This window comes from Gymnogyps californianus, chromosome 3, assembly GCF_018139145.2.
Source record: "Gymnogyps californianus isolate 813 chromosome 3, ASM1813914v2, whole genome shotgun sequence".
Taxonomy (NCBI): domain Eukaryota; kingdom Metazoa; phylum Chordata; class Aves; order Accipitriformes; family Cathartidae; genus Gymnogyps; species Gymnogyps californianus.
In genome coordinates this window covers 94,900,086-94,926,193 of record NC_059473.1, presented here as the reverse complement: position 1 = coordinate 94,926,193, position 26,108 = coordinate 94,900,086, and the positions used below count along the sequence as shown (strand labels likewise).

The window sequence follows — 26,108 nt, the reverse complement described above, 5'->3', positions numbered from 1 at the left end:
TTTGGGAGTTTTAAGGAATTTTGTGCTTTTACCGGAAACTAAATTAACAGCACTGGCGTACAACCGGACAAAGTTATCCTTCAAAATTATTTTGGTGCACTTCTGAGTTTATGGGGATGGGGGAGAAAATCACAAAACACTTTTGCTGAAATCTTCCCTTCTCTGGTACAGGTATGTTCATGGGGTCGTCTTCTATGCCATTTACCACACAACCATCAACTCATTTTCAAGGTTTTCCAGCCATGGGAGTTCCTGTGCCTGCAGCAACTGGGATGATGGGAAACATGATGGGACAATCGGTGCCAGTCATGGGACAGAGCACAGGCGTGATGGTAGGAATGGGAATGCCCAATGGATTTACTGGTACTACACAAACTGGTGTGATGGGACTTCCTCAAAATGTCGTTGGACCTCAAAGTGGAATGGTGGGACAGATGGTCACGCCACAAAATAAGTATGGATTGCAACAAAACCAACAAGCTCAATGGAACCTCCCTCAGGTAAAGACTTGCTCTTCCCAGACAAGAGTGCTTTAGAAAAGATGCTGCTTTTCAGATACAAAATGTTTGGCTGTAGGAGGAAAGTTGCAGGGTAGCCAAGTTACAGACTGCTGGACTGTGAACTGCTCAGAGGCACATGGAAAAAAAACAGTGAATAATTCAATTAAAGATAACTAATACATAAGCAGAGAATAAATTTTGCCACAGTGGACCTAACTCAGTTCTCTGCTTACGTAGCTACTCTCATCCTGGCATCTGAACTAGCCAGGTAAAAAGCTAGCTTAGCTGTAGTTACAAAATACTGAAATGTAAACACAGCCTTATAACTAAAAGCAGCATTTAATTGCTTGAGGGTAGCCATTAACAATTAATTCTTTCATTTACAGACTTCAGGATAAATTTCAGTGGAATGTGCAGTGCTTCGCACTCTGACATTCTCCTGTAGATAATTTGCTTAGGCTAATCTATTATCTGTAGCATTTCTGTGCTATTTTTTAAAATTTCTTAAACATATTTAAAAGGTTCTCTAAAAGTGTTAGTGTACACTTAGTACTATGTTTGTACATTATCCAAGGTACCTCCAATGTATCCATCTTGAAATCAGGTATTGGAGAGGTTATGGGGGCGGGGAGGAACAAACCTAATGATTCACTTGGAGTTCAGTATGGATGATAGCTATTGTTTGAATTATAAGAACAATATAATAATTCCATGCTGCCTACTCTAGTAATTCAGGAAGTGAACCTTAGTGACTTATTTAGATTGGATTATATTAATTTTTACTGTTCTGCTCAGTCCTGTGGCGTGAACATTTATGAAGGTAAGCAGCATTTCTTACATGGATAAAACAGCCCCAATTTGAAAATACAGGCTGTCATTCTGCTTTGAAAAGTAATTTTTAAAAGGTGAGAATTTCAAAATGTCAAACCAAAAAAATCTGTGGATTTACTAACAGTCTTTTTCTAGGTATCTAACTTTAAAAAGACCCATATCAGCTTTGAAATTAAAATCATGCTTCTTATTAAATATATGTTAAAAGTTGGCTCATAGAACAAGCTCTTAACGTTTCTGTACTCCTTGCACATCAGATGTTATCAGTATGCTGACATTCCACAGTTTGTAGGGGAACTGCAATCTAATCTCTGGCTCCAGTTGAAAGGGGGAGAGCTTGCTTTACTTACCAGAATAGCATGCTTTATATAGTCTACTTCTTAAGAATTCTACTCCAGAAGAGATTAACAGCTAGATAAGGCATGTTTTCATCACCTTTTTTTAAATTTCCATGTTCAGTGATGGGTTGTTTTTGCGGATACACACGTGAAAGCACCCAGTACTGAATTTTACCCTGAAATATTAGTTTGCAATTTACTTAACGATTTTTTTCACCAGTGTTTCGGTTTCATTTTGCAACCCGGTATTGTTGCTCATGTTTCCATGAACTCTGATTTTTACCTAATGCTGTCTCTAACTTGGATCTAATGTTGCCTGTCCAACATCCCTGTTCATCAGCTCTGATTATTAATTGCTCCAAATGCCCTTTTGCTCTCAAACTCATGAGCGGGGACATCTTTACTCTGTCTATACAGCTAGGTTTTTGGCTTGTCAGTAAGTGTTCATTTTTTAGAAGGCAAGGGAGAGTAACCTGAAGAACGTTTTTTCATTGAGCACTGAAAATTCCAGTGACTAGATAATATTTGTAGAGAGTAGAAATATTTTTGCACCATCCCTGAAGTGAACGTGCTGAATTTTGAACTCTTTCCCACCTTTAACTAGATGTCATCTTTAATTTCATGTGAATGATTTCACTTGTTTTTGAGAAATTATGGTATCTTGAGTAGATTCTTTAGCAAGAACGGTTAGATTTAGATAATACCCAAGTTTATAAATCCGCCTCATTCTTTGTTGATCACCACCTAAATGGACAAGTTCTATAAAAACTTGTGTATTCAAGATTTTGAGGTCTCCAAAGAAATACTGCTGGAACAAAAAACATCCGGAGTTGCAAATGTAGACAAGGCTATATTACTTGCTGTGGTGTTTCTTATCACAGTTGCCACAATTTTGTTGGTTAGCTTTGAAACTTTGAAAGCAAGCTCTTATCAACCGAGACACATCAGACTCCTTTGTCACACACTCTGTAAATTCGCTAGTGGAGTGTTTACACAGACTGGACATATACACCAAGTGCTACAGCCAGTCAGCTGATGTATACTGGTGATTGAATGGTTCCAGAAAAGCTGCTATCTTGAAAAATGCTTAGAAACTTGCATTGAGTCAGTATTTTTATTTAATGAGAAATATTCATTTCAGGGACGCGTACTTTAACTGGGTTGCTAGTTAGTCATGCTGGAGGCACGACTGCTTTTTGGCTAACGGTGTGTTGTGTCTCGGCACCAGTGCTAACCAGGCTCGTGTGTATGCTTCACAGATGAATCAGCAAATGGCTGGAATGAACCTCAGCAGTTCCAGCAACGTGATGGGCTTTGGGCAGCCCCCCAGCACAGCGGCAGGGTGGACTGGAAGCTCCTCTGGTCAGACTCTCAGCACACAACTGTGGAAATGAAAGTTGCAATAGAAGTCTCACCCCGAACAGCCACCTAACATTCCTTGTTCAAATGCATTTACTTTCGCTGTTCCTTCCATGTACATATTCTTTTTCTTTTTCCCCAGCTGTTCAGATTAAGAATATAACTGACTGACCGTGTTGTGGTCTATATTGATTTAAATTTGATGTAGTGAAAAGCAGATCAAGAATACATTTATACATCCTTGGCAGCGTTTTCATACAATGCATATGATTTCATAGACCGTATATTTAAGAAGCTGCTTAACCACATACTGATTTTTTTCCCTCAAAATTCTAGATCAAATGTTTGCATATAAGGGATGTAGCTATCATGTTAGTAATATCCAAAAATATGAACCCTGACCCCCCAAAATTACCCAGTAATCCTGTAGAAGGTACTGTATGAACAAATGTTTAATCATATATAAATAGAATGTAAATGTATCACTGAGCAATGTTTTCTAGTGTATCAAACAAATTTTGTTTCATCATACATTTCACTGTGATGTTATTATGGTGTGCATAACAGGGAATATGGTTATTGAAAGAAAGATAAACCTGGATGTTACTGTAGTTCTACAAATCAATAGTTTATTCTTTTAAAAATGAGCATTTGATCCATTTGAGTTTCCTGTGATGAAGTATCCAATCTGGCTCATGAGGCACGTACACAGTATTAATGCTGAGAACTAGCGGCACAATATGTATACAAGGTAACTCAGTGTGAACAGATGTATTTTTCCTTGCAGAGATATCCAGGTTTATGAAAGTGATTGTGTTTACATTTTATGGTGCCTCGTAATGATAAAATGTTATTTCCCTATATTAAAAGGATAAATCCATAAATGATTGTGGGTTTTTATTTCGTTATTGTATGACCTATTTGACTGCTATTTCTTCAAGAAGTCTACTTTTAATGAAGGAAAACCTGTTCCATTTGGAGGATCCATTTATGCAAATATTTAGATCAACAGTTCGTGATTTAAAATCAGTTTATAATTACACCATTAAGCTGGATAAATACAAAAACTATATACATAAATGATGATTTTGAAAATACTCCATTGCAGCCATGTTTCTCTTTGATTGTTTTTACTATGTGGAAACAGCCTTAAAACAAAGGTAAGTGTCAGTTTATTAGGACGAGAGTTCAGAAATGCATGCAGACAAGTTAGAACAAAGCACACCCACTTGATTTGCTTGTTAGAGTATCTGACAACTTCCTTTTGTTTCCACAGAAGTCCATCAGATGACTATTAAAAGGTCTCACGCAGAAGCAGACTATTCTGACACATCCGGTGTACTGTATGTCCTGTGTAACTCTGTCTCCAGGTCATACCTCAATATTGACTGTGTCCAGATGGTATTTTGGCTCATTAGCTAGATTTACTTTTTCTGTTCGTGTGTGCCATACAAGAACCTATAAAATAACATTTGTGTTAGTATGGTCACCTACAGAGATGATATGAAAGTGTTTTAGTTAAGTGTGGAAATCGGTACCTTTGTGCAGTTGTTTGCTTTTGGCTCCAGTTCCTCCACTGTTGTTATCTGTTTCAGAAAGTCAGACTCTTGCATTCCTGGTTGAGAACCACGACGCTTGAATACGGCTTTTGGATGCGACAGAATCACTTGAAGACTCACAGCAAATCCTTGGAGAGAGGGAGGGGGAAAAAATGTTAAGACAAACCTTTAGGCTTTACATGTTTGTGCAAGTTACCCTTAAGCCTAGAAATCCCCCATGTTCTTTTTAAAAATGTGTAAATTTGATTATATGGATAGACAATATTTGGTAGGTTTGTACATCCTACATTGTTTTGTTTTGCCCTGAAGGTGCAATCACATTTTTTTAATTGCACCATGTTTTCAACATGTTTCATCAATTTCCCATCGTGTAGAGAACATATGCTTTTTTGCCTGAAAAGTCAGGTATTGCTAAGATCTTGGACTATCCTTCCTTTCTACTTTTAATTAAGAAATAAAACTGAATTTTAGGTAAAATAAAATGTATAAAATTTATACTGTACAAAAACTTCTAGGTTTAAAGGTGAGAGGCAGAAAAAAAGGTTAAAATACGTTACTTAGACCTAACAACTGTGGTCTTTAGAGATTTTTAGCCTTTAGAGAGTTTTAACATTATTGTTGATGAAAGAGAAGTCATACTGATGTTTTGCCTTGTACACCGTGTAGTTATTGTGGACTTGGGAATCATTTTCATCAACGGTGGTCTGCAAGACAGTCTGCAGCTGATCTGTGCATTGCACAGCACGACTGAAAGGGCTTCATCAGTGCCCATGCCTCTCTTTCCAATGCGTTCCTCTCGTAACATACGTTAGCTCCCTCAAAGGGAGACTGCAAACTGAGAAATCACTAGTTTGAACAAACTCATCCTCTCTGAAGCAATTCTCATGAATCTCCAATTTGCCATTATTTATAGAACTCTCCAGTTTTCATGCAGCAAGGTTCAGTCGCATGTATGCTTCTTTAAGTATGACTCAAAACTCAACTGATATACTTGTAAAGAAAAATTACATTTGTGACTCCTTATGTCTAATTGCCAAGCCTACCAAAGAAAACCTTTTTTTGTCAGTTCAGAGTGGTTCCAGCTGTCCCTTTATGACAGCAGTAGTAACAGTTTTGACATCTGTTCTGGAAAACTACAAGAACATTTAATTCTAAAGCCAGTATTAAAATTTTCTCATTTAAAAATGAGTATAACTTTCTCTAATGGAATATAGATCTGTCCCCTTTTTTACTAGAATTATCTTGCTACTGTATTTTCCTTGAAAGTATTTGTGGCTTTTATGGGAGCCTTTGAAAGAGGAAAATATAAGGAAGTAATTACTACATCACATGTAAAGAAGGCACACTGAAACCACTTTTATCTTAACTATTGTGCTCTTGCTTGTAGCAAAGCACAGGAAGACACCAGAAACTGATTTTTTTTTTTTTTTTAAAAAAAACCAAAGATTTGGACCGTGCAGATACAGACTATGGGTGGGATGTAAACTGAGGTCCCAATTCACTGACAGATGCGGTTGAAGAAAACACGTTTAACTTTATATGCTGTCTAAGATGAAGAATAGGTGTCTAGATGGAAAGGGCTTATCCACACCTTGCAGAGCACTCTAGTGAATAAAAGACCTCCAGGAGGTGTGAGACTTCGGCTGTACCCTGTCCTCACTCTCTGTGGTTAAGCTCTGCAGCTCCCGCTCTGCAGACTGCACCACCAGCAATGCTGGGATCCAGCTGCTCTCTGCTGTAGCTGCTGGGTTTAGGCAAGCCGTACCAGGCAAAAGAATGGCAGTTTGGACTTTTCTTCTGAGGTAGGGGCTTGTCTGCAGCAGGGTACGGGCCTTTCTTGCTTCCTATGACTTGTAGCCTGGCTGCAAGGGAGCACAAGGGGGGCTCCATCCCAGTGCCGTTTGTAGCCAAGTGTAATCATTTGTGAAGAGCTGAGGTTGAGAGTTTAAACTCCCTCAGCAAGAGACAGCTGAGGCGCATACAGCCAGCTTTCTGCACCTTGAAAGATGACTATAGACTTATCACTGATGAACAAATTGGCCTGGTTCAGTTCAGTATTTTTGGTTAGGGGTTGGTGGGGTTTTTTTTCCCCCTCAATTAGAACAAACAATTTTTGGTGCAACCGGGCTTTAGTGTGGTTGATATTTTGCCCCCCGCCCCCAGTTTGCTTTGCAAGGGAAGGCATTGTTGGAGCCCTGATCGGCTGTGTGAGCTGCTGTTTCTTTTTAAAGAGATTTAAGATTTAATTGTTAAGATTTAAGCTGGTCATCCATAAAGGAGAAAATGACGTAAACACCAAAATTAATGTGTCCTAGTTTTTAGAGTGGAGAAGGAATCCCATTTTAAGCAGAAGAGACACACAGATTTTTCTGCTGCCTATCTTTGTGTGTCTCAGCTTGGCTCCCTGGCCCCCATAGCCCATACTTATCCATACGTTAATTTCTCCTAGGTTCTCTTGTTGCAAAGCTTGCTCCTCTGTTGAGAAAATCGGATTCAGCTCTGAGGGTGGATTTCACCTACGCACAGATCTTCAGATGTGCCATGCCCCCTGCATGTAACAAGTGCCCTTGCTACCATGCTATTGCAAACTGCCATTTTAGGGTACTATCAAAAATCCCCCATGTTTTCAGGCATCAAATAAAAGTCAAATTATTAAACTGAGTGTTGTACACGGCAAGGACATGGACTACTGCGCTCTGACTGGCCTGTGGCCTGAGGTTTGTTTCCTTGATCAGTGGTCATGCAGTCTTTGTTTCCTAAAAGAATCCAATAAAGCAGCAACTTGAAGAGATAAAGTAATTCAAGGAGACTTATCTCCTGGCTCTCTAGTTCTTCAGCTCTGCTTTATAACTGCTTTAATTTCACATGTATGACATTTTGCATTTATGTAGATAGACTTTGGATGGACTTGAGGGAAAACCATTTTCTAGTGACAACTTTCAGTTGACTTTTTATCACAGATGAATCATTTTGGCATAAAAAAGAGAGGAGATGCCTCAGGTTTTGACCAGACTGGTACTAGTTATTTCTCTCAGTAGATAATGATCCTGTGGTAATAGATGAAAAGACAATGTTATTTTGAATTCTGTCCCCAAACAGGGATTAATCTGGGATTACCGTCTCCAGCATAGCATAACTGAACAGTGCTACACGCATACAATTCTTTTACTTAATCCTTATTCCTACAAGGTCATATTGGGCTTAAGTTCACATGAAATGCCACAGGACAATTTCACAGCCAGAGTGTGAAGAGGTGTTTTGGTTTTTTTGTGTTTAATGCAAGGCTGTAAATTAAATCTAATTGGCTGAAGAGCCACCTAGATAAGAATTAATTTGTTGGAGGACAAGATACCTGGGAGACATGGCAAAGATTACATCTGTGCTTCTTTCTACAGAAGCTGTTTCTGTTAATTCACACCTTGACTTGTGCTAGATCAATGGCTTCTGTTAAAAGCCAGAACCATTTTTTTTCATCCAATTAGACTAAGCCGGTCTTTAAAGATTTTGTTGCCGTGATTAATGTCTTTGCTTCCTGAATGCTCTAGATAGGATAGTAGCTGAAGGCAAGCTAGAAACTGAGAGCGTTTATCATTTCTGGAGTGTATAAATGCTAATGTTCAGTGCTGATGTTGAAAGGAATACACTGGTTTCCACACAGTTCAAGGTACTACCTTTGGCTTGTTGAAAATGCCATGGCTTGAGGTCCGCTTCTTTCAAGTTATCTTTTCCCTGTGACATACTATTTGGGTTGCAATAAGGCAGAGATGCTCAACCAGGAGTTTCTGTAGTTCAGAACAAAGGCATCTGCTGACAGTTAATTCACCATGAAAGAGGATTTTAAACTCAACATTTAAAATAGTTGTTACCCTTTGATGGAGGAGTGGTTGGGGGTTTTTTTGAGTGTGGTGTCTGCCATAGCCACTTACTTGAAATTTGTTTGCACTTGTGACTTCCAGCAGTGGCTCTTTCAGATTCAGACAAAATATGCCATGTTTTGCAGTGTCATTAACAGACTAGCTTTTTTCTCAGGGAACCGTCAGAAAGATGAGATGTACTAAAGATCTCATAACTATAGCAAAATCCAAAAAAAAGGTGGTTGCTCAGGCCCTAGCAGAGGAACTTGGGACACAGTGGATGAGCTCTGGACCACAAGACCAAAATCTGCTTGTCCAGTGATTCACAGGCATGGATTAATCTCTATGACTGAAGTAGCTCCTGGAATGCTAACGTAAAGCATGCATCTGTTTTCCTTGAACAATCCTGACGTTAGGAGAATCACGATCTAACTTGTTCCCATGGGTGGTCAAAAACTGGCACTGGGAACAAGCCAAAAGTAAACACTAACAGCATCATTTAATACCGAAGATTTTAAATCAGGTCTATAATAAACAACAGTGCTTACCTCAGAATCAATGTCACTTTTTGCTTAAAACACCCAATTCTCTCTCGCTTTTCTTCCCTGAGGGTAAGGAAGTCTGTGTCAAACTCTAGAACCCACCTACAGTTAAAACTGAGGCGGAACTTAAAAAACACCAGAATGAATTCATATGGTGTGTTGGTTGCCAGACAAGAAGCAACACAAGAAACAGCTGCTCTGCTTTCTGAATGCAGTTTGGCATTGGAGAATAGCAGTGTCAACCACAAACTTTGCAAAAGAAATAACCGGTTTACTGAACTGATCTAATGTGATTGCAGTGTGTGAGTGTATTTCAGAGAAGATCTAGGGAAGTTGGCCAGCTAGGGCCTTTGAGCTGATCCCAATGAAATCAGCAGGACCTGTCTCCACTTGCAGTAGATTTGAATTTGGCCCTGTATTTTGAAGTCTAGAATAACAAGTTTATGTGCATCCTCTGAATAGCCGCAAGTTAAATCAGTGGTCCCAAACCTTTTAAACAGTCATTCTTTTCACACCCAGCCTCATGATCAAATTCTTGTGAAAATCACTACGAAAAGATAGTTCTGTAAACCACAGAGAGCCTCCTTACCAGTGCCTTGGGAATCAGAACATTAATTATAAACAGCTATAGACAGCTGAGCAGTTTAATACATGCACCTATTTTTTTTTCATAGTAATATTTTCAAAAGAGATCCTTGATCTTCTTTATGTGCAGTGTATGGTATAATCTAAGTTGCTTGTATATTTGGTGCCAGCAGATAGAGGAATGCCCGTGATGTACTACAGCACAGACATAGGTTTGTTAGCAAGTCTTCCAAGTCCCCAGGGGTATGCTGGGGAGCCAGGGGGAGCAAGGGCAGAAAACTGAGCGTTAACACGTCATCCTGTAGACTGCACCTGTTCAGACACCTATGCAGTTCTGGATTTACAGGTTCTGTTCCGTTTGTCTGTGCCCTTCCACCATATTCCTGAGGGGAATGAAGATGCAAACTTAACATAATTTTTTACCAGCCTACATAGCATCCATTTCTCTCCTTGCTGAAATTAAAAATGTAATTTAATCAGTTATTTTTTGAAGACTGATAAAAGTTCTCTCACAAAGCAGTAAATCCTTGTTTGTGGATCTGCAATAACTTCCTATACTCTCAATGCTTGTATCTTTGTCTCTATAACCCTCCCTTCCGTGACTTTGGTAAAAGTACAAGCAGGTAATGCTCCTAATGGAGCTGCTTTTCCCTCATGCCAGTGTTTCAGCCAGCAACTGCAAAGTGTAAACAACAACTTAAGAACTTTCCATGTATCTCTTCATGTCTGGGTTAGAGTCCCTTGGCCAATGTTGTGTAATGGCTTTTTGCCTGCTGCTAATGAATTATGAACCATGCTATCATCTTTATAGTGCCCATAAGTAACCACTTCTACAGCACAGTATCAATATGTAGCTATAAATCCACAGGCAGACACCGTTAAAATGCACAGCTGCACTCCTCAAGAGGCTGCACGGGTTTGGGGACTGACATACCTACTTCTTCCCTGAGGAATGCCTCTACCTGGACACTCAGATACTTATTTTCATGTCAGGTGATACTGTTAACTTGAAATGCTTCTACAGTGCAGAAAAATTCACCTGTTGATGTTTCTGTCTTTGAGGTGTTAACAACTATTAGTTCTCCTTTACTCTTTTTAACCAATTGTACTGTAAATACATATTTTTCATCAAACATTTCAATCCATATAAAAATACTCTGTTGAGATGAGGAAGCACTGTCCTTTTCCCTCTCCCAAAACATAAGGGTATCAGAAAAAAGAAAATGGCTTGCTATTTCTACCCTGTTCTTGCCCTTGTATTCCTACTTTTCTCCTTCCTGAATACAGAAGATGCTTAAGTGCAAATATTGTATTATTTGCTGGGAAACCAGCTGCTGCTACATCAGAGATCGGACTTCTGCACAGTGGTGATTCATGTGCCAGGTGTGAATATATATAAAAGATTGTCTATGCATGGACTGACAGCAAGACAGAGCTATGTAGTGTGCTAACTTCACAGCAGAAGATTGATTAGATCCATTTTGAAGCTTTTCTGCCTTCATCTACTAGGCTATAGCTGTCAGTGATTTTTCCCCTAAGCCCAGTGTTTCAAACTATATCCATCTACCGTTATCACCATCATTCCAAATAACCAATAAAAAAATGAATATTTTAATGATAAAGTAGCATTTTACAACATGAGATCTAAGAAGGGTCTGCATTTACACTGCCTGGTGTAGACTGATGACACAATGAAAGGCAGGGGCTCCTTGCAAAAATTAATTGGATGAATTAATTTACAATTATTTCAGACAAACAATTTATACAACATAAAAGCCAAGTTGCCGCATAAAATTAAAAACAAGTGAAAGTAAGTTCAGATACCACCAAGCAGCAGCTTAATTAGACAAGATGGGCCAGCTAAGGCTTCCAGGATTTTTAGTGCTGAAGGGCTACATACAGCGGATGTGCTTCAGAAGTTTTAAAAGCTGCTTACACCGAGACATCTGTTTCTGTCCCACTCATAAAAAAGGTAAGAACAGTTATTATGAGAAACATTCATGTATCATGAAACTTGGTACCTTACCTGCCATGTCAATAGCAAAGGGCCTGTCAGCTCTCCAGCCAGTGTACCAGCCAACAACTTTGCCGTTTTCCACGACTGGGCGCTCATATCGTCGTCCTCCTACCAGTCCCACGGGCCATACCGACACTTTGCGGGTTGTACGCATCTGCAAGAGGCAGGCACAGCATGACTGCATGCATGTTTTCCTAGGAGGCTTTTCTTGTAAGTGTTGGTGCAAAGCCTACACATTAATCATCAAGACTAGGTATTTAAAAGCAATTCTAGCTTACAGATTTCAGCCCAACAGAGTAAGTATTTGAAAGCTGCATGTGCCCACTCATTTTCTGTGAAATCTCCAGCTCTCTAGCCCATAGGCATCTCAATTCTACTGAAAATATCCTATTGATATTATTTTTTATAACAAAAATTCTAAAAGCCATGAAAAAACAGTATTTGTTTTCTTGTTTGTTTGGGTTTTTTTCTGGTCTGTTTGGGTTTGTTAGGTCTTTTTTATCTGCAAGACTATAGCATTCTTGCAGTAGGCTTATTTCTATAGATTGCTGAGGTATTATACAAGCCCAGCGAGAGAGAATATTGTAATAATGATTAACAAATACCCACTTCATTAAGACAAGTACAATTAGTTTGAGACTGGTAACAAATACACTGAGTACAGGAAATTGTGACACACAACTCTTCCCCTACCTGCAACACACCAGATTTGTACAACAGATGCAGCTCAGATCTATTAAAGGCTCACAAAAAAAGATTAAGTTTGGGCTAAGCCTTTTTAACTTTATATTGTCTCTTGAAAAGCTCTGCTAAGTTTCTGAGAAGGACACAAAGCAGGTCGGGCAGGATGCTTCTGCTAGTTTGCTATCAGTAATGGGAGTTTTTCCCAATGGTGTAAATGTAAGTAAATGCCATTCTGGAAACGTCGTCCTCATCTAACCTAAAGGAATCTATAGATACTAAAAAATTACTCTTTCTTTAGCAAAATGCGTGCATGACTGGGAGTCAGTGAATTTAGTTCACTGGTTAGTAGACCATTTTCTTCAGTAAACAGGAGATAACATGACATGAACCCTGATGCACTGCTCCCCATGGGAAAATCACTGACAGTCTGGCATGAGAACTCGAGAAGACGAGTGCACGGACACAGCAACTTGCACAATTTAACCACACCAATTCAAAAGCCACTGTGCTTAAATATGGTCCTGTTTAAGCAAGTATTAAACTATTTCAGTGTAACGTGGGCTTCATTTGATTGATTTTTAAAACAATCTAATCTTCTGTTGTAGTTGAGGCCTATTCCTTAGGGAAAGGTTATCCCTTTCTCCTTCCAAGCACTCCTCTTAGCAAAAACAAACACAGTTTTACATATTTGTAACTGCAGTCCCCTATCGATAGATGTTGAAGTAAAAGACAACCTTGGTTAAATATTAAACACTTCCCTCTCTTTCTGCCAAGGTGAAAGATTTATCATGCGTATCATCTAGACTCCCAGAAGATGCACCAGAAAAAACAAAGACGTCACGTCACTCTGGTTCACATTTCTAAGCTAGAAACACGAGCAGATTCTTAGGAGAACTTTCATATAGGGAAGGAATAAAATACATATTTTAAAATCCACAAATACGTATGTACACACAGAAGAGAGGCATGCACCTTCTCTCCCTCCAATTCTTTGTGCATCTTTAAATTTGTTTAGCAAAATTTTCTCACTTCTACCCTAATAACTGTTGCAGCAAGTCAGACCATCTCACTCAGTAGCAGCTGTTCATACTGTATAAGAACAGGGTATGTATACAATTGGCAATATAGGGATTTCTCGTGATAAGGATTCTGTCCAAACCATTGACTATTTAGTTGCCAGTGAGAGACTGCCATGAATCTCTCCACAGGTTGTTAAATGTGTTTGTCTGTAACTGTTCTCCCTGCTTAAGGTTATTTTTCCGATCTCTCCCACTCCTCCATTTAGGAAATGCAGAGTCAGCAATTAACTATTTGGATATGGAAATCAGTCAAACCTTATGAAGATCTTTTAGCCCTGTTTTTAATGATACATCCATTTTGCAAATTTTTCTAACAGTGTATTTATATTAACATCCAAACACATCAGACATGGACACAGGGCATCACCCTGCTGGGCTTGTCTACACAGGCAGGTTTCCAATAGATTTCCAAGGGCATGATCAAGCCATATACACCCAACTGTGCTACACCAGTACTAACCGCAGGACGAACACAGATGCCCACTAACTTTTTTGTGTTGCCATTAATACCTTCTGGAGGGTACGGATACCTGAACAAATTACTCGTGTACCGATTTACAGCATTTTAGCTACCCTGTGCCAACTGCCTGTACCCATGGTAAACATAAAATGCCACAAGACAGGGGCAGGCACGCTCTCTACTACAAGAGAGTAGCTAATGCATGGTAAGCCCACACGCTGCCTTTTCTCACAGCAAGCATTTGGGCAGCTGTACTGCAAAATGAGCCAGATCACACGAGATTTCTGAATTGGGTCAATAGCGACCACAGCATTTATGCTAGCAGAACCAGACTGATTTACATTAATACTTCACCATACACAATGTGTAGGAAGATCTTGTCAATGAAAAGTATCTCACTGACCTCATGAAACCAGCATGAAATGAAGTTTTAATTATTACAGTCCTGGGTCCATCTCAGCGTCTATGAGTTAAGTCAGTAAAGCTACCATACATCAGAAGGAAGTAAGTAACCCTTTACAGAGCTCTTTATTTTGTCCTTGGGTTACTTTCTTTATTCTCACAGGTTACATTTTTGGCGAATGAAATAAGCGGGTGTCAAAAATACAGCAATGCCTTTAAGTAAAAACTGAAAGAGCACATCTAGACCGGTATTTATGCTAATTCTGAAATACCTTACAGCCTCAGGATATGCTAGGCAGATGAAAGCAGGAATATTTCTTTTAATCTTCTGAGAATAGCATTACTGCAGTTAACATGCTGATGTGTTAAGGCTGTATTTATGTATGATGGGGAGAAAGCTACAATTTCGATTAAAAGGCCAGCTTGCATCTGGAATTTGATGCTGGTAATCACTGGGACACAAAAAGGTGATTCAAAAACATGTTAATTCTAAATAGCTTTATTGCTACGGGTTAAACAACTGCCAAAATCCTGTAACTTACAAACAGCTTCCTAAATTACACTTTATCTGTCATTTTAATGTGCAGTAGCACATGCTGTCTTAGTACTCAGCATTTTAATCCTAGTAGCTTACATGAATGGTATTCATCTTTCTTACACTTAACTCTCTGTAAGGTAGGCATCTGGTCTATCCTAGCTAGACTTCTATAGTTAATGAACAGAGATAGGAACCTACTGACATGATTCATCCTGCCTGGCTTAGACAGCTGTCTTAAGGTAGGATGAATCTCCCTCTGGAAATGCTTTTGTCCTCTATTTACTTTTTGATTATTTGAAAGGGGTCTTGGGCATAGGAGGAGAGTGATGTACTGGATGGGGGAAGATGAGAAAAGGACTAAAATGGTAGAACAAACCCTAATGAAGTAGGGGAAACACAATTAGGAAGGAGTGGGCAAGGAAATGACAGGAGAGAGGAGTAACAACTGACCAGTAAGAAATCCCAGTGAGGTGATGGGCATATAACAGTAAATACAGTAGCAATAGAGGAACCACTGAAGAATAAGAAGTGAAAATGCAGAAAATGTAGTTGAGCAATAAAAGACAGTGATAAAAGCATTGCCAAAAATAGCATCTCATTAGTCAATCAAGAAAAGCTGCTTAATGGGATGCACCAGACTGATGGATAGGGAAGATACCAAGCCAGTAACAAAATATAAAAGCCCAAGGGGAATGAAGGCAAATGACAGACAGAAGGAAACATGGCCATACTTCCTACAGTGAAAAGGCTTCCAGACTGGAACAACCATCCTAGTGTCTTTGCAGCATGATGTTGATGCGTTTCTATTCAGGATTCAAAGCTCTCAGCAAATGCAAACCCGGCTACCACACGTAGTAAGCTTTTTACCTCCCCCGTTCTCTATCACTTCAACCCCTGTGTAATTCGTGATCTGTACCAGTCAGGTTTATCGTCCAGGCTTGCTGCCCTCATCCCAGCAAGACTCAAGCAGATTTCTATGCAAAATTCTGATTTATTATTCCCAAAGACGGGATCAAGAGCTCCTTCACTACAACTCTTCCACAGGGGAAAATGTTATGGGTTAAAGCACGAGCACAGCCAGGTTCCCTATCAGTTCTCACACAGGCATCCTGCATTACTCACAGGTCATTTAAAGCCAAATGCTGCTTCAACAAAACTTACGTGACTGCACTACAAGTCAGAGGGATAGCTCAGCTGCAGCGATGCTATGCCTGTCTACTTAAGCATTAAATGGAGCTTCTGCCCCTACTCACCATTACCTCAAAGGAGGTACTGAGTCACAGAAAATCTGTGCCAGTGGTTTTTGTGGTTCAGGGACTGTGACGCTTAGGGGATAGTAACTTCAAAAAGCAGTTTGTTGTTGGTAAACTTGACTGTAAAGGGTATGTCTCCATGGGAAAACTTGCAGAAAGGGTCTACAAATAAAAAAAATTGTCAATCACTGATCTAGCCTGCTCCGCAATCCTCACAGGTGATCTGATTTAGTGCTTCACCGTCCTCACTATTAGAAAGCTTTTTTCCAAACACCTGCCTTAAACCTCTTCTGCTGATTCATACCCAATCTACACTGCAGAGGGAGGACAGATTAATTCTCCCTTCTCTCAAGCAACATTTTACATATCAGATACAACGATTAATGCTTCTAAAATATACCAGCATACTTGGGCACAAATGTCAATATTGCTTCCCTACAGGAGAAAACTGTACTAAATTTAACTAAAGCAGTTAGGAGCCAATTTCTTCAGATTGGGAAGACTTCCAAAACATTTGCTATTCATGTTTCCTTTTGGCCCTTTTACTTACTAATTCTTTTTCTCATCCTTCTTTCTGTTATTCTGCTAGGTTGTGTTCACTATACCTCTGAAGAGCTGCCCACCATTCGTAATTAATTTCATAGTAACAGTATCAGTTTCACAGGTAAGAAAAAGATTGCTGTCAAAGTGCAGAAACAGGCAGTGCTTGGTACTTTGTAACCCAGAGTCCCTCACTTGGATAAATCCATTTCAAATAGCTTTTTTTGTCACTGTTTTCTCTCATTTTTAAGCTATTCCATTGTTTCTCTACCAGTCTTTTCTAATCCAGCCTCTTTAGCATAGGTATTACATGTCTATGTGCAAAGGGAATGTCAGTGTGCATTTAAAAACTGTCATGTATTCTTAAATCATTTATATACTAGAAAGGTATTTAATGCACTGCTAACTCATATTTAGATCCTTTTTTATTACGAAGAAAATAACTGATGACTGCCAGCTAATATTTCTGTCTAGACTACTGAATGTTATTTTTAAGACTACAGTAAAAATTTGATTTTTCCAAACAGCTCCAAGAGATACAACAAAAGATCTTCATGTTTTCAAAGACAAACAGATTCACTGATACTACTTTTAAATCTTTTGTACAAATACATCCATTAAAAAAATACACAGAAGTTAGCTTAATACAGTGTATAAAGATCAGGACAGTTATGTAAAAGTTATCGAAGGAGCACTAACCCTTCCCTATTCAAAGCTGGAATAAATAGTAAATATTCACCTCTTCTGTAATGTCTTTTTTGAGTTGCTCTCAAAATATTTTACAAAGATGATCATGGGAAAACTGAAGCCTGTGTGACATGCAATGCCTGCAAGTATTTCTGTTCTATTTTTAATAACAAGGATTTATTTTTTCAGGCTACAGCCTGTTAAGAGCCATTAGAGTATCTGCTACCTTCATACACACCTTTTGGGAGAGTGAAGGGTAGGGGCATAAGAAAACGTTTTCAGTCTGAATCACTCACACAACTTGCCCTCTGCTCTACAGTGCCACAAATTACCAGAGTTGGACAGCCCTAACCTTCAATGAGAAGGTCACGTCCATTAGCCAAGACAAAATGTTTCCTATTTGCCCTCTGTTCTTCATGAATCTTTGTTCCCATCTGGCTGATCATATTCTTACCTTCTCTGTGGCTCCATGAATCTTGAGCTACCTGTAAAGACTACCTCAACTTCAGGAGAAGGGGTTGAGCTCTCTCTCCTCCTACCTCCTTTCCAGCTTCAACTCTACCATCATAGTCAGGGCATTCTTGTGCAGGCAATAGCTACAGCAAATTGAATTCTGGTCCCCAACTCAGTGGGCAACAGGGCTAACTGCTAAACTATTAAAGTTTGGGGTTTTTTTCTCCTTAGAAATGACAATTAACACTGTGATTTACTCTGAACTCCATGCTACAAGGCTGTATTCAGATCACACCTTATAGCATGCGTTCCTCTAAGGAGACTCAGTCTGCAAATCCTCAACTTGCACTCAAATGAGATAGCGGTATATGCCATACCTGCATGCTCTAGGCACCTAGCAAATCTTGCTGCTTTAGACACCAATGACCAAAGGGCTAGGGGTGGCAGTGAGGGAGATCATAGTTTTAAATATGAGCATTTTAATTTCACATACATCTCAGTTTAGGTGTCTGAGCAAAATACAAGCAAAGGTGACAGATATAACCTAGACAGGAATCTCTAAAAACCAATGTATTTGTGAATGCAGCAAGCTCACTTTTTCACACATGTTGAAGACCTTTACTCCTGTTCTTTGTACTCCTTAAGCAGCTCACCCCTCACCCTTAAAAGTTTCAGGGGAGTCTGCACAATCATCAACAGCAGAGTGGACCTCCAACACTAATTCCTCCAACTTGCATACATATCCATACATGGATCAAAAAAGTGGTGGCCTTTGGCCAACTACTCGAAATACAGAAAGGGCAGAGAAAATGGCTGAGACATAGAAACACATGAATGATGTGAAGAGTTAAGGGAAGTGGAACTTAGCTATGTCTGTCTTCGGTTTCCAGTGCTTAGGCTAATCTTGTTTTTAAAATCTCTCTATGAAGGTGCAATGCCAGCTTTATCTAAGGTTTTCTTTCTGGAAGTCTAAAAATATGAAATTGGCAGTTGCTAGGCATCAGTCACAATATTACAATAACTTGCATTCAGGAATAAGATGAAGCACAAACGCAACAGAAACTATAACAGAGGCACTCCAAAAAGAACAGCCTATAGTTGTCCTGGTTTCGGCTGGGACAGAGTTAACTCTCTTCTTAGTAGCTGGTACAGTGCTGGGTTTTGGATTTAGTGTGAGAATAATGTTGATAACATGATGATGTTTTAGTTGTGGCTAAGTAGTGCTTATCCTAAGCAAGGACTTTTCAGTTTCCCATGCTCTGCCAGCAAGCAGGTGTGCAAGAAGCTGGGAGGGAGCATAGCCGGGGCACCTGACCTGAACTAGCCAAAGGGGTATTCCATACCATAGAACGTCATGCTCAGTATATAAGCTGGGCAGAGTTGGCCAGGAGGGGCGGATCACTGCTGGGGCATCGGTCAGTGGGTGGTGAGCAATTACATTGTGCATCACTTGTCTTTTCTTGGGTTTTATTTCTCTCTTTTTTTTTTGTTTTGTTATATTCCTTTTCATTACAATTATTATTATATTTTTATTATTAGTAGTAGTATATTTTATTTTACTTTAGTTATTAAACTGTTCTTATCTCAACCCATGAGTTTTACACTTTTTTTTCCCAATCCTCCTCCCCACCCCACTGGGAGGGGGGAGGGGGGAGTGGCTTCGTGGTGCTTAGTTGCTGGCTGCGGTTAAACCATGACAATAGTAAAAAATAGAAGTTAAGATGATTCATGTAGAAACGTCTGTAAAACATATCAAATACAGTAGTTGGGATTTCAGGCCTTTCAGTGGCTTTGTTAGGAATGCAGGCTGACATTCAACTGATAAAAGATATTTTCAGAAAGCGGAATGTTGTTTTTAATGGAGAGATGCAGATGGACACCTCCAGGTGAACAGATCATACCTGAGCAGAAAAAAATATGAATTATTTTCAAGGTCTGGATCCCAAAATAATAAATGGCAAAATACAGTATGCCAGAACCACCAGCATTAAAGTAAAAGCATGATTTTTCACCTGACCACTATTATATTCTCAAGTGGAAAGAGCTGGAAATAACTTAAAGGCCACACCTCCACTCCTGGAAATATTTCTTCATCATTGCTGCAGCCCCACTTAGTACTCTAAAGAATTTCACAATCACTGAACAAATAGGTCCTTTCCCTGAAGCCTTTCCAGGGAAGGTCAGCCTTCCCTAAGAAAATGCTCAGCTGAGCCAATGCTGAATACACTGTAGCAGCAGAAAGACAAACCAGGCTCTCCACCCTCTTCTAGAAACGACAACTATACCTGCTCAGACCCTTCCCAGTTTGACTTTGAGGACACAGTTTTGCCAGTCAAAAACTAAGCTATACACCCATATGCCATAGTATGTCTTAGGGAAAAAGACAATTATAAACAGCACCAGGGGTTCCAGATTTACTACAGATGGTGACATCTTCCAGCAAAACACTACTGTAAGCTGGGGGTTTTTTTTCCTGATTTCCATGAAACACGTTTTGTCCAGGTCTATTGGGCCCAGCTCACTCCATATCAAATACAAGGTACTCATTCCTATAAGTACCAGACAGAAGGACTTGGACAGAGATTAGAATTTCCTCATCAAAAACTCTCAGAAGTATCCCATGGCATTTCATGTCAAAGCACGCTCCTTTTTGATCATGCCCTTATGGTTTATACACCTCCACTCACAGTAACACCTTTGCTGATTTTGCTTTGTTAAAAAGGCTCCGTCTTCTGTCAGGGCACTAGGGAAACCCACAGCAAAGGAGCTGCCTTAAACATAATCCTTCACTGACATGCAGTTCCCTGGCATGCCTTCCGCTCCGTAGTAATGCTTTTTTGACCTCTGAGCAAAATGCACCCCTAACGCCAATGCTTCTCTCACGTTGGTTTTACGGTCCTAACTGGCCTTGGTTCCCACCCCGCCAAGCCCTCACTGCTATTACTGAAACCAACTTTGACTCAGAAGAAAGCCATTACAAAGAAGACAGACCTACTATTTCATAAGCCAGCAAATGTACATAACTACTTGCGGGCAGATGCTAGCAGACATTGCTGCTGGCAGTTTGGGACACACATGTCCCCGGGCCCGCATCAGTGACACGCTGAAGGTCACCCAGCCAGCACGGATGGCAGTAGGACCAGAATTCAGAGCTCCTGTCTCGTCCCTCTACATTTATACTACCCTCCCCAGTGAGCAGACTACAGTTTATCAGAGCTCCTTCGGGATTATGCGACTGCAGGTCTGGAGAATTGTTCCTGGCAGGGTAACAAACTGAAAAAAACTCCCTCTCAGGTATCGTTACCACCACTTTCATGACAGGAATTACTACCAGATTTCATCTGCACACAACACATTCTGAAGCTGTTCTCTTCATGCTTGGAGAAGACGAGCATAGTTTACCCTCATAAATCAATCAATTCCTGAAGGGGAGATCAGGATTTACTACAGAGCTGTCAAGCCAGAATCCATAAAGACAGAGAAGTTTTTTTAACAAGAAAAAAAAAAAAAACCAACCCTCAAGCAGTTAACTTTGCCAGGTCGACAAGGCATTCCCTGTGTTACTACCAGCGGCATCCCAGAGACCTTGCATACAGCTCCTTAGTGACTCCAGAAAAGAGTCATGGGAACTTGCAGTGGTAACCGAAGCAAAAGCTCCTTCTCTGCTCCTGTAACAGAGCTTTCCAACCACCACATTTCACAGGGAAAACTCATTCATGCACGTGTGTTTGCCTGCGAACACAGGGTTCAGAATAAACACCTCTTCCCCAGAAGAGGTGAAAGAGAAGCCTTAGGACTGCGGAGCTGCATGCTGGAGATTACAATTCTTGTTAGCAAAAGGAAACACAGACTGCCTGTTGTGCTTGCCATTTTCAAGGTTAACCCTTCAGACACATTTATCCCCTTGCTCTCCTGCATTTCGTAGCTGATCAGAGAGGTAATTTGTACCTTTTTGTTTCATCACTCACAGCAACTGGAAGAATAATACAGGAAATGATAAAAGAATAAACCTGTCTGGACCCCCCTTCAGTAGCTGTGGGTGACTCAAGTGATACGCCTGCCAATACTGTGCCTTTAGCTTGTCCCTAACGTTGGTACTCCAAAAAAAAAAAAAGAAAGTAGAGATTGGTCTCCAAATATCTTTTGTCCCACACTACGCATTTTGTCGAAGTGTATTTTCTCTATCAATTTACAGACTCCCTAAGACTGAATCAGATTAGTTTTATATCCCTGAACAGAGGTGGACACTCCCATCACATCAAAGATGGGTACGTGGAATTACTCTTCATTATAATGTGCTAAGCACAGCCATGAGATTTTAAGAAAATCAATTACAACAAAGGTTTAGCCTCCAGGCAAAGGTCTTCAAATTAGCAGCTTCAATGCTGAATGCCAAATGAGCAAAGGAAGTAGAGCATCCCTGCTGAACGGGGACCCTGCACCTGCCCACATACTGGAAATGGTAAGGGATGCATTACGAATCTAAACACAAACGAACATAAGCGTTCCTAAAATAACTTGCTCTAGGGAATTTCACGTGCTTCACATTTCTGTGTATGTCTTCATTTTAACCTACTGACTGTAAAGCACATGAGGAAGCGCAATGCTTCCAAACCACAGAATGTGGGTGTACACCACTAAATACAGTACTGTCCACCAGCGGAAGACACAGACCGCAGTTTGTCTGAAGTCCTGTACGTTCCCTATCTGCTGCCAATCTACTTTGCCATTTCCCTCCCTCGTTTCCCTGCCAAGGTTACTCTTCTAGCTGTCACAGAAGATGTACATGATCTTTTTTTCTGCTGTTTGATGTCCACTTATTAAACACCCCTCCTTCCTGCCAGAGGGAACCCAGAAAGGTGGATACCCTGTCCCCCAAGCGCTTGCCATTTCCCACCGAAAAGGAGCAAAGCCCTTCACCAAGGGGCTGCAATAAAGACCAAAACAGGTCCCTTCACAAAAGAGACTCCTGAAAGGGTGTTCAGTCATTACACAAATGATTTGCGGCTTCTAAGAGCGAAAGGCTTCAAAAAGACTGGGCAACTCCACGTGAAGGAGCCGGCTCTGGATTAATTCATTCGCACCAAGAAAAAACTGTGAAGGATGGCAACTCTTGATGCCAGTTTGCCCTACAGGGAGAGGGATGCAGCCTGAAAAACATAAATATCAAAGAGCGCTTTTCATCCCAGTTTTAACAAAAACAGAGGATCCCTTATGTAAACCCTAAACTTGCCTTGCTCGGCAGGAAAGCGAGAAAACAGCAGTAAAAAGTTGGGGGCGGGGGGGACGGGACGGGGGACGTGGAGGGGAGGGACAAGAAACTTAAAATCAAGCGGAGGGTGGTCACACACAGGCAGCGCTGGGAAGCCCCGGTGAGGGACGGTGCGCGGCAAGGTGTCCGCGCCGGGGAGCAGGCTTGACACTCATCCGTGCCCGGGTTTTGGGTGAGGGGCACCGAGCGCGCCGCAAAGCTGGGATGGGGCACAGCCCCGCGCAGCGAGGCGGGACGGGCAGCGGCGGGCACCCGAGGGGGCGAGGAGAGGCGGGAACGGCGGGCGCCTGAGCGGAGGAGAGGGGAGGCGGGAAACGGCAGGTGCCTGAGGGGAGGCGAGGAGAGGCGGGAAAGGGCGGGCGCCTGAGGGGAGGCCGGCGGCGGAGCGTCGCGGCCGCGCGCGCCCCGCGCCCCGCACGCACCTCCTGGAAAAGCTCCAGACTGTAGGTGTTGTCGTCGTCGGCGAAGAAGAGCACCCCGGGCTGCGGGGGCTGCAGGTGCTGGTGCCGCTGCCGCAGCCAGGCCAGGCCGGCGTTGCGCTGCTCGGTGGCGCGGGGCAGCCCCGGCCGCTTGTAGCGGCGCGGCGTGGGGACGTGGAGGTGCGTGCAGGGCAGGCCGGCGCCCGCCACGAAGCGGCTCACCAGCTCGCTGCGCGCCGCCGCGTCCTCCACCAGGATCCAGTGGAGCCGCGCCACCTGCCGGAAGGTGTTGGCCAGGCGGGTGAGCTCGGCCTTCTGCACCGGGCGGCTGTACGTGGGCGTGATGGCATAGATGGTGGGCAGCGCCGCCTCGGGCCGCCGCTGGGGGGGCGCCCGCGCCGCCGCCGGCCGGGCCCCCCGCTACCGCCCCCGCCCCCGCCGCGGGGGGCCAGGGCGGGCAGCGGCGGCCGGCTGCTGTCGATGTCCAGCACGATGATGACGATGAGCACCCAGGGCAGCAGCAGGAGGAAGCGGCTGAAGAGCAGGGACTTCATCCTGCCCCCGGCGCCCTCCCGCCGCGCCGCCCCTCAGCGCCGCCCCATGGACGGGCGCGGCGGCGCTCAGCGCATGGCCGAGGGGGGCGGCGGAGCTGCCCCTTCGCCCGCCCGCGCTCCTCCGCGGGGCGGCCGGGCGGCGGCGGCCGGGGAGAGCGGCGCTCCCTCCTGCGGGCGCGGGGGCCCGCCGGCGGGGCGGGTCGGGGCGCCCCGCGGCAGCCCGGCGGGGCAGGTGCCTGGCCCCGCTCCCGCCGCGCCTCTATTCCGCGAGCGGCCGCCCTTCCTCCTCCTCCTCCTCCTTCACCCTCAGCATCGCCGGGCCGGGGGGCGCCGCGCCGTCGCGGCCGGGGCTCGGCGGGGGGCTCTGGGGAGACGCTCCTTCTCCTCCGCTTCCCCGGGCGGCTCTGGCGGTGCGCGGGGGCGGGGAGGGGAGGGCGGGCGGGGAGGCGGGAGGGAGGGTCCCCGCGGGCGGGGGCCGGGAGGGGGCTCCCGCCCCGCCCCGCTCCGCTCCGGCTGCCGCCCCCGGGCGCCGCGGGGAGGGGGCGGCGGTCGGCGGAGCTCCGCGCTCGGCGCCCTCGGGGGGCGGCCCCGGGGCCCGGCTGGCGGCGGCGGCGGGGGCTCCTTCCCTCGGCGGCTGGCACTGCGGCGGCCGCCAACTTCGGCCGGCGGCCGGGACGCCACCGGGACGGCGCCGGCCGCCCGACGGGCCGGGCCGAGCCGGGCCGGGCTGGGCTGGGGGAGACGGAGGGGTACGGGCCGGAGTACTTACCCCTCGTAGCGGTGAGCAGCCGCTCGCTTCATTTTTGTTGTTTTTTTTTTAACGGAGGAATATTTTTGGAGCTCCGCAGAAGTAAGAAGTTGTAAACACGGCGGCCGGTTTGTGTGGTTCCCCTCGTTTTTCCTCGGTGTCTGTCACTCGGTGTCGCCCTCCCGTCCCCTGCCCCCCGACGGAGGCACCAGGGCCCGCGGTGTACACAGCACGTACTGCCTTGTGTGCCTGAGCTCTTCTGAACCGCATTTTCCCCGTTTTTCTACCGTGCTGCTTCCCTATAGATCAGACGGACTTGAGAGTTCTTTTTTAAAAAGCATTCGTATATGAGAATTTCATAATAATCCACCTGTCTTTATTTTGAGAAAAAGGCATTCATCAGGTGCCGCAACACACATGAAATGCACAATCTAAAACCTCTTACGAATCCTTTCCTACCAGGGAAGTTTCCGATGCATTTTTCAACGCTCCCTGCTGTCATAACTAAACACTTACTTACAGCTTGAATTATGCTTTTAAAACTTCATGTTGCATAAAAACAGAGAGGCACAGCATTAGTATTTACGAATTACTGCATTCTCCGTAATTCTCTGGTTAAAACATTTACCCTCGTATAGATCAAATGATGGTCTCACCGACTTGTGGAGTATTTATTTGAGCTCAGAAATAGAGTGATTCATCACTGATACATTGACTTATTGGTAGGAATAGCGCAGGTTAGAGAAATCGGTCATGTCTTCGCACCAGCCTCCTTGCCTTAAACTGCTGCTTTGGTTTCTGTTTTATACGCATCCTTCACATTTGTGTGTGTATAACAAATGCAGATAATATGTGGACACCGTGTATATCTATCATTCATATCTATCTGCAATCAATTTGTTATTCAAAAGGACGTATTAACCCAGAGGGCTCACACACAGAAAGGACATTGAAGTGATGTAATATAAGCTGAAATCCATCTGAAAGTGAGGGTGACACATGACCAGGCACTGAACATCTAAATGAGGAAACATCTGTGTAGCGGAGAGCTAATTAGAGTTAGCATGTTTAGTGGAGGAGTGGAAGGGTTGTTATGTGATTAATAAAATAATATGGAGGAATGCAGTGAGCGTAAATTGTTCAATATATCCAAAAACATCGCAGACATGAAATTACAGTTGCCCATTTTGTGCTGATGCAGTTTATCTAGAGGACAATCATCTAAACACCGTCTCTGTCTGATGAATGAACATACCATTGTTTTCTCATTTACAGCACAATCCTATTTACAGAGATAATTCGTTCAAATAATGCAAACATATGTATCAAAGCAACATACCAAGAAGCTGTTGCTTGTCCTCGTTTGAAAGTCAGTAGTCATTTGGAAAAGTTAATTCAAAGCTAGTTACTTCTAGATATTACATGATACCATGT

General features: G+C 42.8%; 2 protein-coding genes across 4 annotated transcripts in view; one reads left to right on the top strand and one right to left on the bottom strand.

Moving 5' to 3' along the window:
* Positions 1-3,909, top strand: part of SMAP1 (small ArfGAP 1) — a 105,102-nt gene extending 101,193 nt beyond the window's left edge. For 2 of the 3 annotated variants that reach the window (XM_050894099.1, XM_050894097.1), the window contains 2 exons: positions 172-500; positions 2,929-3,439. In XM_050894099.1, coding sequence (XP_050750056.1) covers positions 172-500; positions 2,929-3,063 — 464 coding nt within the window. In that variant the 3' untranslated portion in view covers positions 3,064-3,439. Of the gene's footprint in view, positions 1-171; positions 501-2,928 lie in introns of all 3 variants that reach the window. The other variant, XM_050894100.1, reaches the window with a different exon arrangement.
* B3GAT2 (beta-1,3-glucuronyltransferase 2) lies at positions 3,905-23,926 on the bottom strand. Its single transcript, XM_050894101.1, is given in 5 exon segments — positions 3,905-4,486; positions 4,567-4,715; positions 11,595-11,739; positions 23,376-23,761; positions 23,764-23,926. Coding segments are annotated over 5 exon segments (930 nt in total). The 3' UTR covers positions 3,905-4,399.
* Positions 23,927-26,108: the final 2,182 nt, after the last annotated feature.